Here is a 15,550-nt window from a genome sequence, read left to right on the forward strand (position 1 = left end):
AGTCACATCCCTCCTGCATTTCATTTTTTCTTTTTTAATACAAAAAACAAAAGCAAATAGCAATTTCAGTATTAACAAGTTAACCAGTAGTTTGGGAAAAATTATTTTGAAGCTGTATTATCCTAATGTTATTTACAGAATATTTGTAACTTTTCATTTAGCTCCACTCATTTACTACTTTGACATCTTAGAAACCATGCTTATTAATTCAGCACATTTCTTTCTTTTGTTCCTGAAAGTGAATAGTTCCAACTAAATAAACAAGATTTTCTTAAACGTAAACTGTGGAAAAATCTCATGCCTTTCTCTTTGGTTGGGTCTCTGCAGTCATTTATTCTTTCTATAAAAATGTAAAATATAAGAACATGAAAAATAAAAGGCTACACTCTTATGGGTCAGAACTGTCATTTCTATTAATACGTGTAAATGTGTTTACACATACCTTGTAGATAAGCAATATTGTAGAATAATTGCTTGTTGATTAGTGTACTAACTTAAAATGTGAATTATAATAGGTACTTCTAAATGGTAATATAAGCAGTCTCCTAAAAATCTGTTTACAAATTAACTGTATGACTGTAAACATTACACATTTTGATAGCACCAGTTTATCTTTTAGCTACAAAAGAAAATATACTTTCATTAAGGTAAAAGTTGCCTCCAGTGACTTAGTAAATCTTCAATACACAGGGGGAAAAGATCAATTCCAAAGGACACAATGTATTAGTTGAGAGATGACTAATTAAAGGCTGTAAAACTGCAACTCTACATGTTCAAGGGCTTTTCTTCATCTAGGGAAAGTTACTGCATGCCTTTTCCACTCTATTCCAATTAAATAGTATTGACTGAAGTCCTCACAAGCATATAATCTCAACTAAGACAGGAATAACTGGTTTCAAGAAACTTGTTTCAAAAAACACTCAACTGTAGGGATCATGAAATAAGAGCCCAGTAGTCTCCATATATACTGATGAAAAATTAACTGAAGACTTCTCTACTCAAAAAAACACTATATGTGTAAGACAGTATACAGTAAATATTATTTTTAAAAAATTAAAGTGAAGACTTGCAACTCACTAAAATTATACTGAGACCTTCTACTGCAAGTTTCTCAGAAGAAAAAAGATCTCTAGTGGTTTTTACTGATACAGTTTCAAATGATTTCCACTGTAAGATTTACTTCTTAAAAAAATTTATTCCTGCCAAAGAACAGTTACAAATATAAATCCTTGAATGTCTTTGCAGAGGAATTAATGCAAGATTGAAATAAAAGGATGAGAGAGTTACAAAAATCCTTTCAAACACCCTTCCAGTCTCATTTAGGTCTGATTTTGGAAGGACATTGAGAGTCCAATGAAAATTATCTTGTGGGCAGCACATTTGGGCTTCTCATTTTCCAATAAGGGTAGTAAGTCAGAGATATGAAAGAAGCTTGACTACAGTTCGCTTTCATACCACTAGAAAAATACCTACACATGCTGCAGGACTTTTGTTGTTTGCTGCAGTGGGTACAGACAGGCTGAGACAACAAATACTGAGGGCAACAGACTCTTCTGAGAGACTTGCAATACATTCTGCAGAGTCTAAATAAATATTAAAACTCCAATATCACACCAAAAAAAAGGAAAAAACTTTTAATTAAGCAAAACTCATATACAGTTAAGTACTTAGGGAAGCAAATAACTGAGGGCACAAACTCAAGTAGATATCACCAATTAGTATTTCAATCAGTTAAAAGCACATTAATATTAATATTTAATCACAACAAAATAGAATTAGAGGAAAATAAAGGAAAATAGCTGTACTAAAAAGTGAATATATATTCCTACTGGCTCATACTCAAGGAAAAAGATGATCCTGAACACACAATAGTAACAACGTGGTGAATATGGAACCACACCTCACGGAATTAGACAAGCTGTTTTGAATAGCACAATTTATATAAATACCTATTCACTTAAGGGCTTAAGAAAAAACAGGCTTTGAATAATCCAATTATGATTTACTTCTTTACATATACATATTGTACCAGTGATCCTGGCAAACAACATTAAGGTTTCCCCGTGAGAGGGTTCAACATTCCCCTGTACTAAAACTCAAACGCCAACAGGAGAACTAAAGACACCAAAAAGCTTGCTTCAAATTGTCCTTCCTGAGGCTTTGCTGCTAGCAAAGGTGGCTCTCCACTCCTTGTCTTGGGGAATCCTAATACACTTCATGAAGAAGTCAAATACTATCTTAAAAGATGAACTGCAGGGAGAAAAGGTTTCTTTCACTCCACAAACATTCACATCTAAAGAGAGGTCATGGTATGCAGCTATGACAGCGTCATACGAACTTGGAAATGGTTGTGGGGTTTGAAGGTGTTTCCACAAGATTCACAGTGACTGTAGAGGATACCTACACATATCTGGAGCTCCTGCCACTATTGTCATTTTTGGCAAAGAGAGATCATATTTCATATCCCTCTTTATTCTTATATTTTCACTTCTTTCATTGTTTCTCTTATTTTTGAAGTTTCATTGTGACTGAGGAAAGGGAAATGGTAGACTTTGAGCCTCATCTCAAATGAATTTCAAAGATATTTTATGAGATTAATGCTTCTAATAAAATTTTGTAGCAGGCAATGTATTTGAATTAAAGCTAGACTCTATTTTGAATCTGAGAATTCATACAGAAACAGGATGAAAGGGTATCAAAGCATGAACTCAATGTCTCAGTGTCTACAATTATTTGATTCAATGAGACTTCACAACTTAGTGAACTTAAGCTCATGTGTATGCAAATCAGCTGGCCTACAACATAAAAAACCTCCAAGTTTTGCCTGCAAATTTACCCATGTACAACCATAGTCCTATACCTCTAAGGCCTGTAACACATTCAGAGGTCAAAAATTAAGCATTTAACATATTATCATTTTAATGTTCTGTACTTTAGAGATACTCTAGACTATTAGGTAAATGTTGAGGAATGACAAGTCAAAGCAAATAATAAAATCACATTATTTCAAAGAACTTAAAGCAGCATCCTTAAATTCGTTAGATATTTCTTTTTATTGTAAGCTTTCTATCAGGTCACTAGCACTGCAACTGTGTATTTTCAAGTTAATTAAATCTGCTTCATTCCCTAAACAATTTGAGTCATCAATTCTTCCTCCTCAGTTTTAATTTTACAGTCTCTTTGCCTTCTTTCTTTCTTCCATTATTCTGGAACAGCTGCACAACTTGCTCTGCACTATATTTGATCCAGGAGGATGGAACAAGCTCTTGAGGCCTTAGGCCACTCAAACCACCTCAGCTGAAAGTGCTCCATCTCCAACTGGAGTCATGAGCTCTGAGAACTACACTCTTGCAGCTCACCCCTAATAGAGATGTGTCAACCAAACATAAGCACAACACCTTTGCACTCCTGGCTCCTAAGCCTGTAGGTTCAGACTGTCAGCAGAAATGGAATCTCTTACATTCTGCATAAGCTTAGAACCTGACTTGGACTAAATATAGAAGCAACAGCAATTTGCTGTCACTTCCATCAGTGACAAAGGCATCACTCTTTAGCTATAACATCGCTTAAGCAAACCCAAGCAATACAGATTTTCACTGTTGGAGGCTATACATCTGTTCTCTACCAAGTTTAACATAGCAATGATGTCTTAACACTTCCAACAACATTAATAAATTTCTTCCATACACTGTGTTGCATATTTTAATGGCATTAATACTCTAAAACAGCTACACAGAACTGGGTAAGATAAGCTTGTTAGCAAAAGTGCTATTTAAAGACTGTCAACTAACTAAATTTCCAACACAAATGACAAATAGGGTATGTTTGGTATCAAGGAAAGGGAAGGAACAATACGGTGTTGTTCAGGGGAGTTTATGGAAAGAGAATTTGGAGATGGTGAAGAAGACTGGTTCAAAGCTCTTCAATGCAACAATTTTCTCCCACTGTTTGTGTAAATTGCCTTTTATATCACTATGTTTACATGTTCCATTAAAGGCTACCAAGATGAAGACTGTTGAGATTACACTAGAAAGTGCTTATCTAAGTAAACATGTGTCAATGTAGGAGTAACCTTCTTCCATCCTACACCCTAACAGATATGTCAGGTGAGGATACAACAAGTTATCTACTGAAGTATTTTATGTTTCACTTGTCTTTTTTTTTTTTTTCAATTATTTCTGTAGTACTGTTGATAAGACAGGCAGAATAAATATTTTCCAAGGACAATTGAGTTATGTATGAAGTACTACATGTGAAAAGTGGTTTTGATTTCCACCTACCTTTAGGGAAATCTCAGAAATTAGATATGTGAAAGAGCTTACATTTTTCCATCATCAAGAGGGAAATCAAAGGACTGTTCTCATAATTTACCGACTTTGTTATGGGTGAATAAAACTATGGAACTAAAATTATTCCTACTACATTTCCGTATTTCTTATGAAATCTTAATTTCCTCCAGTACCCTGTAAACTACTATAAACAATCTTAATCTCATGCAAACACTTAATCCCTCAAAATTATTCTACTGGAAAGTATGCACCCCTTAACTGGAAGGAGACATCTTTATTCAAAGGAAAGTTCTTATAAACTCTTCATACGGGTTTCATTTGAATTTGTTTTCACTTATTGAAAGCTAACAGATCTCAACAATATTTTTTCATCACAATTTCAGAATATATTTAAATTTTATTTTTATTCTGTTATCCAGCATGATGTAAGTGGTGATGTTTCCCCACACATAAATAGTGCTTTCTTATTTAAGAGCCTAATCTTTCAGAAAGAACACCTCCTAACTGACCTTGAGGTAACAGAAGCTTTTGTGGATGTATACTGTTGACAACTTTAATGTTGACATTTAAATAAAAATAAATGTCTTTGAGTCGTATTCACATTGGTCATTTAGGTTCAGAGAACTCTGCACTCAGTGAGAGAAAAAAAGCCTCTAAAGAAACTCAGAGCATCCAACCCAGATCCCTACTCTGAACTATATTTGTTTTTTAATTATACAGGAAGAGCAGGGAAACAAGCCAACTTTGCCTGAAGTTAGCTCTTACGAATACTCCCCCATCCCTCTTGTCCATAAACAAACAATAGTATTTGATGCTAGAAAGTATGCAGCATTGGTATCTATATTTCTAGGAGCTCAAATTCTTGGTGAACTTCTTTCAGTGTTACTTATCCTTTCAAGTATTACTTACAGATAGTAAAGAAATTGGACTGTGAAGGATCCCTCTGAGACCCCACTGGACACTTTCCAAAAGTAGATCATTTTACTGTATTCTATTTAATCCTTTATACACTTTTCAATCCAGGTGACAAGGCTGAGAGGCATATAAACACAACAGTTTTCCAATAAGATGGTACAGCACAATATAGTATCAATCAGACACAGTACCACAACACGTTAATTTGGTCAGTAGAAGCATCAATCACTTTCCTAGCCTGTTCTGACAGTTCTTACATGCAAGCTAAGGGCTGGCTTCTTTCACATGGACACTGAGATTGATTCCCTGGCATCAGGAAGACTGAAGTTCAGTTTAACAAATGCTTATTGCCAATACTAGTTTAAAAAATAATTTACAACATCTGTCCCTCTGCCTTTTGGCAGCTACCTAACGCTTCTTGTCAGTCACCAGAGACTGTCAAAGGATTGACTACATACAGAAACTCACTAAAGAATCTGCAATGTGTAATATCCAGATCTGCTGATGGCTGTATATTAAAACTATTTAATTTTATTCAAATAAAAGTAGTAGAATTAACTTTTTAAGATGAGAGGACTAAAAGATGCATGAAGGGCTTGAACTTTTGAAATGTAAAGAAAAAAAATCTGCCACTCAGTTACACAACTATATGGAACACATTTCAGTAAGAGTTTTAAATTTGGGAAATGAACGTAAATTGTCCTTAAAAGTGAGATTACACGTGACAGATACAATAAAAATTAACACTATTTCACAAGGCAAGCTATTTTAGAATAAACTTGCCTTCAACTTTGTTTTTAATCCAGATTTTTAAGTCCTCATATATACTTAATATTAATATTGAATTAATAATCCAATTAATATTGAATAATAATTCAATTTCAATTAATATTGAAAATAATTAATTCTAGATTACATAGTCTAGAAACAAGTCAAAAGAGCAGATCAGTGTATGGTAATCTGAGAACATATTCATTGCAGACTATGGTAGTTTAAATCATCTTCAGGTACTGCTCTGGCAAGGACCACATAGAACACAGTATGTGTAACTCAGCACCCCTTCTTCCCAAAAAGAGCAGAGTAAGTTCGGCTGTTAATTTCCGTGCTGCTGTGGCTGAGCAGATTTCACAGCCTGCAATGTGATTTCCATGCTACTGGAAGATAAATCCAAAGTTCCTCTACTTTTTGAAGACTGTCTTAAGAGCTAAAGGAGGAGGTGGCTACATTTAGACTCGATAAATCTGATCAATATATATAGGGCTGTGTTAGACAAAAGCCACTGTACTACAAATCATTACTCTCAACTTACCTGGTGCTAGCCCAGCAGTAGCAGGACTTCCCATAGAGGGGTGAGAGAACAAGGCTTGAGAGAAGGCAGACATACTTGACTGGGATACATTACTCAGCCTAGAGGTTGATCCTCCTTTAGGAATAAACTCACTTGCAGAAGGATTTGGTGTCTGTTAAAAAAAAATAAAAAAAACCAACATAAATTAAATTTTTATTTTAAATGAGAAGGGATGAACAGTGTCTACTTGGTAGAAAAAACTTCCTAGGCAAGCCTACTGAGTGCGGGGGATGTTTTTAAGGTACATACAGCTTGTTGACAAGAACCAAGAATACTGGAAGCTGTTTAGCATAAACAAATTGAAATGTGCTTTTAGCTCATGTCTGAAGTAGTATAAGCAAGGCTTTGCATATGAACAGCTCGCATATGAGTTCATACAAACACTTTGCAAAAGGCTTTCCATACAAAGTTAGAGACTTGACACTGAGAAAGCTTTGCCACAGCTGCACGGATTGTTCCTCCATGACTTTAGAGATTTCATCTCAAACTCACTAGCTATTTCAAATTAAAGGAGCAAAAATGATTCCTACTAAAGAAGCCATCCCTGCCTCTATTTCAAATAGACCTCTAAGTTCAGGGTTTTTGTGAACTTCTGTTTTAATTACCTATTTCATTTATGTAGCATGTTTAATAATGAGGTTTAATTTGGTACCACAGAAAAAAAAAAATAGAAGTAGAGTGATCAAACATCCAGTATTTGTTAGTAAAGAAAATATAGCATATAATCACTTTCTAAATTCTATTAAAATCTGTGCAGTCGGTCTCATATTTTGGTGTGGTGGTGTTCATTTTGAGGTGAGCTTTTTGTTTGCTTTGGGGTAGGGAGGGTTAGAAAAAGAAAATCCCAATTTGAGCTCAAAAGGCTTATTACTGGACAGCCGATTACAAATTACATTAGCGGAAGAAAAAACAAATTAAGCCAAGAAATAAAACCAATTATTACATGAACACTCTGAAAAGCTTGATTATTAAATGACAGATTTCAGTTTATTAAGTAATCTTCAGTGTACCTCCCACAAGTGACTAAACAAATGAGGTAAAATAAGACAGTATATAAATAAATAATCCCAATAAACAAGGGATACTATTAAGATAACCCATGATGTTTCTTTAAAGAAATTTATATTGGACCACTTCGGGTTTAGGCAGTTTTAAAATGACCAAGTATGTCAGCTGTTACTTAAATTACCAATATCAATTTTTACCAACATAAGTAAAGTGGCATCATAGAAAGTAAGTTAGTGCAAATTAGAAAAGAAGTGTGAATACCAACTTAGGGAAGAAAAGTATTTGAAAAGTCTTCTTTTCTGTTAATTTGTTTGTAAGACCTTTATTTGAATATTTCTACCACATGTCATATTACTAATGTATTTCAAAGCACTGAAAAAGAAGATTCTAAAAGTTGTAAAATTAAAGAGGATGTGCAGGTTAAAAAGGAAATAGTATGAATATTCTACCTTTAATGACTCAGTAAATTTCAACCACTAACCACCTTATAACGTCATCTTTACAACGTTCTTTGTCATCTTACATGTGTATGTTTCTGAATATTTAAGGAACCAAGTATGCAGACTGGTGAAGTATAACACATTTATATGGGTAAAAAGCTCATAAGAATTTTAAAACTCCTTAATCACAGTTTTGGAAAACTTGCTAAGATATACAGTAATACAGCAAAACAAATGGTAAGCTGCATTATACAGACCAAAACCACATAACTGACACGTTTAAACTCAAAAGGTAATATTCTGGACTTATGTGAATTTAGGTACAAGAATACCTAAGAGAATGGTGTTCCTCTAGATAAAATCTGGCATGTAACCCTTCAGCCAAAACTGCACCGAAACTGGAGAAAATGACAGAGGTGGTAAAGAGTTGAGTAGAATTTGTCCAAATAATGATAGAGTTCAGAAGTCAAACAACTGTGAGAGCATGCAAAAGAATTTGTAACATCTTGCTAAAAGCACATAATTTCAAAGAACTACAAGATCCACATTTTCCCACTGCTAAAACCAGCCGTGACATGTGCACACCTCTACCACACCTAAATATTGTGTCAACTAGGTGACAAGGGAAGGACACGGCATTAGTTTTGAAGCACGCAAGTGCAAAGAAACACACCTTCTGGAAGATAACCTCAGCATTTTCTACAGCAACTGAGAGAGTTCCCAAAATCCCATCCATACCATTCCGGTTAAACTCTTGCTACTTTCACCTATAAACAACTCCTACAGCACAGTGATGCTTCTTATTTCTAAATGCAATCTACAAGTTTTCACACACCAGTTTTGGACCTAGAAGTTATTTAGTTAATGACAGTTTTCATCTATAAAAGTTATTTATAACCATCAAAATTTTAAAATGCAGCTTCACTTTAAATAAAGAGCTCCACTTTAACCAGTAGGTGCTTTAGTTTATCCAAGTGAAAGGAGTCAAACCCAGGAATCTGCTACAGCTGACCTGGTTTACGCTGTAGAATTACAAACAGCAATGGCTCAAGTTTCATTTTTTGATGTCACAATTCAGTATCAGAATCAAAGCCTGCTAAGATTAAATTACTGTTACATAACTTTGACAAAAACATTGTATATGAGAAAACAGCTTTGATTTGCAAAGATAGACCCTGAAAGCCTGTTTTACTTCTCTGTGATGCTACAAACATGAAGATGTAATCCAAGACTTTCCCCATTGGTAAAAAAGTGATTTAAATTTTCGTTACAATTTTAAAAGATCCTTCCTCCTTCAAGTTGTTTTCTAAATACAGAAAAATAGCAAGGCTCCACAGTCACCAGCTAGAACAAACTAATCAAAGAATTGCAACAAATTTCAGTAATGTGTGGTCAAAACTAGCAAATACTGTCAGATAATTTGAAGCTTAAGCTCCAAGCCATGTTTAAATTCCTTACATCTGTGTGAAGCTGCAGTTCTTAAAACATTTTCAAAAGCACAGAAGTTTTTATCTGACATAAAACGTTCCATTTTCTCTATACACCTTTCTTCCAACAAAATAATTAAAATAATTAGGCCAGAATAAATGACTTAATTGAGAGAGTGTAATATTAGTATTAGTTCTGTAATATTTAATCTTTTAATTATTTTTCAGTCTTTGTAGATAACTTATTCTGCAACAATCACCATGCAAATATGCTAGAATTAGGAAGCCACATTCTTAATGGCCAATGATTCAAAATATTATGTTGTTGGCCTCAAAAAATATCCAACTCATAATATGAAGTGTAAATTCCAGTGTTAGTTTTACATTTGGATCAATGGTAAGCTTGAAAACCTATTTAAACGGGAACTATGCTTTAGAATCCTACTGGGTATTCTTACAGCCTTTCCATTATAATCTTATCAAACTTCCCAAAATAAAGTTCAATAAAAGAATAATAATTTTTTATAAGAATTAAAATAATCTATTTACTGTGATGTTGAAAAGCAGCAAACATACTTTCTAAATCCCAAACAATAAACAATGCCTGCTAGCACTGCCTACACTAAGTCTGTATTTTCAGTTTCAAATGCAAATGTCCTATAGAAAGGCACATACAAAATTTCTAAACATTAATAAACATGTTTTCAACAAAGGGGATTAAACAGAAACAAGTATAGCTGCGTCAGTTACGCTGTGTTTTTCTAGAAAACCACTTAAAGTGACTTTTGACACCTTTGCTAAAATTGCTATCATTCCTTTTTCCTCTCAACCTTGTCAATTTAAAGTCTCATCCCCCTTCTTCCAGTATATTCATATAAATGCTGCTGAACTAAAGCAGTGAAACAACTTCTCTAGTTATTATTTGAATTAATACCTACATCGTGCATTCTCACCAGAATGATTCCATGAAGAAAGTTCACCAAAATATCCTATTTTTCAGATTCTTTATATCTCTGGTCTCTCAAAGAGCAGGACCTCTTCAGTCAGCTTGGCAAACAAACTTCTGAAGACAGACCACAAAACTGAGTCCATCTGGCTTCACATACAAAACCAAATTCTACACTTTTGTACATCAGAGCACAAACAACTTATAAAACACATATAAATACAGTCCAAATGAAGGCTGAATTTAATCATGATGCAATTAGTAAGGATGGATCTACAAAAGAAGTAAAAAAGCAGGGGAAGACTATTTATTAACTCACTTGTGCCACCATCCAGCTCAAGAGTTTGTCTAGTGGCTTTTATGGTTTTACAGGTATAAAAGGAAATAAAATTAGAATACAGTATGGAGGGGAAGAAACAAAATATTTTGTGACTATCACAAGAAAAAAAAAATTCAGGGCTCTTTAAAAGAAGGTGCAGATGAAAGCAAAGAGCAAGCCAAGGATCCAAGACGAAGACCATCACTAGGAGGACTACACAGCAGCATGCATGCAGTATGACTGTATGTTGAAGAGTTGCACATATCAATAGATTTCTGTAATTCAGACATAAAATCGAAATTCCTGCTTCATCAGCTATCAATTTCAATACACATAATTTGTCTTTACACTTCTCAGCAATAAACTTCTAAGGCCCCACTGCTGCACTGATGCATAAATGAATCCTCATAATGCCATTAAGTACAGAATTATCCTGTAACACAGGGAGGCACAAGTCACAGAGCCTTTGGAAAGTCATTCAAGGATCCCACAGGAATACTGAAAACTACCCTTCTCCCTCTCTCGTTTCCCCTTCAGCATTTCACAACACAGCACAGAGCTGTACAGCAGCACAGCAACCTTAGCAATTTCAGTTCTGGTCCCACATCCAACTGAAGCCCCAAGCAAGTTACCTAATGCAAAAAGTAGGCCAATCTCATTTGATTTCAGAAGGATGTGATAATGTACTTACCATGCTAGAAACTGGACACAAGCCTTTTTGTTCTTTTATATTCTCCTTCACCTCTAAATTCATACTGATCTGTTCTGACATCCCAAATTACATAATTGTGTAATGGTTACAGAAAACCATCACTAAACTACACCCATGCTATAAAGCAGGGCAGTCCTTTACAGGTCTATTTTTGGCATAGTTTTCATAATATCTCTTAGGAATACAAAAACATGCAAAAGTCTTCCATGGTTTTTATGTGTTGCTATTTGTTTTTGTCAGGTTTGGGGGTTTCTTTGTTGTTGTTTTTTAATGGGCAGATGCTCTGTATGAAAAGCTTCACTTCACAGAGCATCATTGCAATCCCTCCATTTCTGGGATTTCTCATTAATTAAGATCAGGAAAAGGACACATTTTGTGATGTCGGAGCAACCCAGCAGCACTGGAGGTCACCAAGGGCTTCAAAGTAAATCTCTCTCTCCCACTACTAAATTTGTTCAACATGCTACCTTTACTGTAATTACTGTGACAAGTCAACACATCATTCATACAATAGGCTCTAATAAATTTCAATTTGGCAACATTATTAGTTGTATTGCTCTACTGCTCTTGCAGAAGAATTAGAGTCAATTTCATTAAAAGTGGGTAAAATTTGTTGGCTAAAGACTTATTTGTTTATAAACCAGAACACAGGCTCAGACAAATAAAACTATTAGCAAAGTTTTGTTACAATTGACAAGTAGATCTCACTAAAAAGTAAACTTTTACAGATTTGGAATATTTTCTCATTTCTTTAACAAAAATCCTTCACAGTACTGCAAAAACCCTTAAAGTCTTAGAAGTTTATGTTCCTGATGCGATATATTTGAAAAATTCATTTCTATGATTATTTTTTTGCTCAAGAAACAAGGAATCAGTTATTGATAGTATATAACTAAAATGGACCTATTCCTACTATTTTAAGGAGAACTACCATTTGCTATTATAATACGTACCACGTGGTAGTATAGCAGCTCAGGATATTTCCTAATATAAGGTAGGACTTATCGCTATAAAACAAACTTTGTTTTGGTTTTTTTTTTTTGCTTTTCTAGTGCACAACTCTAAGTACAATTCTCCCTGCAGACTTCACTTTTAATCATGTAAGTGTAACACCATATTTAAAAAAACTGACCCAGATTATAATTCCATAGGCATGAACGAGTAGCAGTTAAACTATGTTACAATGCAAGTTTTAGCACCTTTCATGCTTCAGTCTTGCCAGACTCCACAGATTCTCTGCAATCCCTCCTGTTTCTTTAATTCTATTTATTATGGCTGAACATCCTTCTGTTCAAATTTCCACCACATGTGCATATACATGCTTTTCTCAAGTCCACATCTCTATGGGAAGCTATGCAATTGCATCACACAATACAAAATCTTAACTGCACAGTTTAAGTTACGTAGCTGGGATTCTGGCACAATAAACAAATCTGGAATTGCACCCTTCAAAAGCTACATGTTCTGCAGCCAATCCCAAGCAATCCCAAATGCTGCTAAACCTCAGAATGCTAGGAGACCCTGAGCTTCCTTCTCTTTGCCACATTTTGAACACTACTTCAGAGTGCACAGGTATTGAGAAGACAACTGCTCCTGGCAAGAAGCTTCAAGTTTTGAGCTACTGACTCTCCAGCCTCCAGCCTCCTTTTTGCTCCTCCTCTTAAGTGGAGCAGATTAACAACAGCATTTGCTGCGCCACTGTTCAGGAGAGAAAACAATGGAGGGCAGGAGTACAAATGAGGTTGTTCTTGCCCTATAATGTCCACTTGAAAAATAGAGACCAAATTTCTGCTTCTGTCTTCTCAGAACAACTGTCTATTAGTTATGGTTTACATTTACTGTTAGATGTACATGATAAGTTTGGTTTGTCACTCTTCTATCCCTTCAGAACAGCACTGCTTCACAGGCTCCCATCACTCTCCCAAAACCTTACCTGGTTCTTCTACCAATGTTTCCTTTCTTTTCTCCATCAGTTACTGTGCTGCTTCCCCAGCAGCAAAAGGGCCAAGACAGACTGAAAGTCCAAATTTCCCTAAACAATGTAGCATCAGTTCACCTACATCACACTGTCCATGACTCCCCATTTCAGTAACACAGAGATGTCCAAACATCAAGCAATGCAAAACTAGTGTAGGTATGGAAAGGCTCTTGTAAGAGCTTCATGTTGGCCCTTACATGGCAGAAATTCAGTGAACTGAAAGAAAATCTTAAGGTGTCACAAACTCTAGGCATAATCTGTTGTCAATTTATCCATTTCCTTCACTTAGAAAACATCAAAAACAACAAAACCCTCACAGGAAGACTAACAATCCCTGAGAAATCAAAAGAACTACACAAGTAGAAACAGTATTAGCAGCAGTGGTGCAGTTCCCACCACTGTAGTAATTTTCATCTAAACTCCATTTTAAGGGACATGAAGCATATTCATCCTAGACTAGAACTATCCTTCATTATTACTCCAAGGACTACCTGCTAATTCTGTAAAGAGATATTCAAATGCAGTTGTACCACTCCCCTCTTACAGAGCTGAAGATGATTCAGGAATAAAGTTAAATGAAGTTTAATATATTTCTCAAACAAGTTGGGAAGTATAAACTATCCCAACATAAAAATTAAAAATTTACACTTCCTGATCATTGTGATTACATCTTCAAATTCTGTACTGAGGGCAACTATTTGCATTAAGTGTCAATCATTTTAACAAAGATCACTAATTTTATTAGTAGAAACCTTCCTCACATGAGCATTAAAATAAAAGGTTGTGTTTGTTTGCCTTTAGAATACATTTCATGATTACTGTTGCTCCTTTTCCTCAGATTATTGCAAAATCAAATAAAGTAAATAGCTCAGCAATGGATGAAGATAATAAAACATCTCCAAGTCACTCTCCTGGAGGGTTACTATGCCTACTTTGTGAAATAAATATTTGATTTGAACTCTACTCAAACGTGGAGTAACTGCTTCTAACATTTTCCAAAATTTAAAATAAAGCATCCAAAATACTGAAAAAGTGACTAGTAAAAAATAATTTTACCTGTAAATTGTTTTCTGTGACTCTGTTCCACCAAACCATATTGATGGGTACTCCTGTTTTACACCTGTCAGCCAGACAGCCAATAGGGTTCTTTGATTTTCTTGCTTTTGATCCCACCGGAACTATCCTCTCATCCAGCATTCCCAGTCGATACTTCCTGGGCTATGAAAAAGAAGGAGAGAAACCAGGCCACTCCTAACAACCCTCATCTAAAGCTACACTAAAATAGGTATTACACTGTGATATAATTTTTGGATTGGTGGAATAGGAAACAATTTGCAAGTAAAATTTATCTGAGACTGTTTCCTTTCAATCCTGACTACTTGAGTATAATACACAATACTTAAAAACACCCAAAAAAACCCCAGAAAACCCCAAAACAATAGGAAAATAAACTTCAGGGACTACTAATTATTTGTAAGCAAAACCATCCATCACAAGTCAGCCATTAAAATATGCATACAAATTGGGGAATTCTGCATAAATGAGGAATTGTTTAAAAAAAGGAAAAAACCCGTATTTTTGAGATACCTTCAATCACATCATAATAATGAACACTTCCCTTGAAATTCCTACCAAACAAATTTTAAGTTCAAATTTGCCCTGACTCCTGAAGATTAGTTTTAAAAAAATCAGATAGAACTGAGTAGTCAATTGCCACAGAACTCCGAGAAAAACATTTCTTCTCAGCTTAATATTTGAAATAATAACTTCACTTACTGTCTTAAGTGAAAACAGACAAGAATTACCATGATAAATGCATTGTCTTAAAATTGAGAGAGTAAAACATTTGAGGAAGTGAACATGCAGAAGTTATTTGCACCTCAATAACAGTGACATTTCTATTACATTGGTAACGATCTCTACAAATAAAACTATTTATATGAACATTAAATTTAAAAGGCACACCGTAAAAAAAATATGTTAAATACTTTCAAACAGGTAAAGTTTTCAAAAGAAGTTTTTCAGATTTCTCTATGCTTTCAAACCTATGTGTCGCTACCTAGACAGTAAATAGCATCAAAAGAAATATTTTAGCATCCATGCATATTTACACCAGGACCTTTTGTATAACTATATCAACAATTGGACCAAATTTCAGGGGTTGGTCT

At 34.8% G+C, this 15,550-nt stretch overlaps 1 protein-coding gene across 3 annotated transcripts in view; it reads right to left on the reverse strand.

Moving 5' to 3' along the window:
* PAN3 (poly(A) specific ribonuclease subunit PAN3) overlaps positions 1 to 15,550 on the reverse strand; it is an 81,212-nt gene that overhangs the window by 30,738 nt on the left and 34,924 nt on the right. For all 3 annotated transcript variants that reach the window (XR_004355696.1, XM_032681036.1, XM_032681037.1), the window contains exons 6-7: positions 14,439 to 14,600; positions 6,514 to 6,664 (exon numbers count right to left, since the gene is read on the reverse strand). Coding sequence is in view for 2 of the 3 variants with exons in the window: in XM_032681036.1 (XP_032536927.1) it covers positions 6,514 to 6,664; positions 14,439 to 14,600 (313 nt within the window). In the remaining variant the exon portion in view is untranslated. The remainder of the gene's footprint in view (positions 1 to 6,513; positions 6,665 to 14,438; positions 14,601 to 15,550) is intronic.

This window comes from Chiroxiphia lanceolata, chromosome 2 (assembly GCF_009829145.1).
Source record: "Chiroxiphia lanceolata isolate bChiLan1 chromosome 2, bChiLan1.pri, whole genome shotgun sequence".
Taxonomy (NCBI): Eukaryota; Metazoa; Chordata; class Aves; order Passeriformes; family Pipridae; genus Chiroxiphia; species Chiroxiphia lanceolata.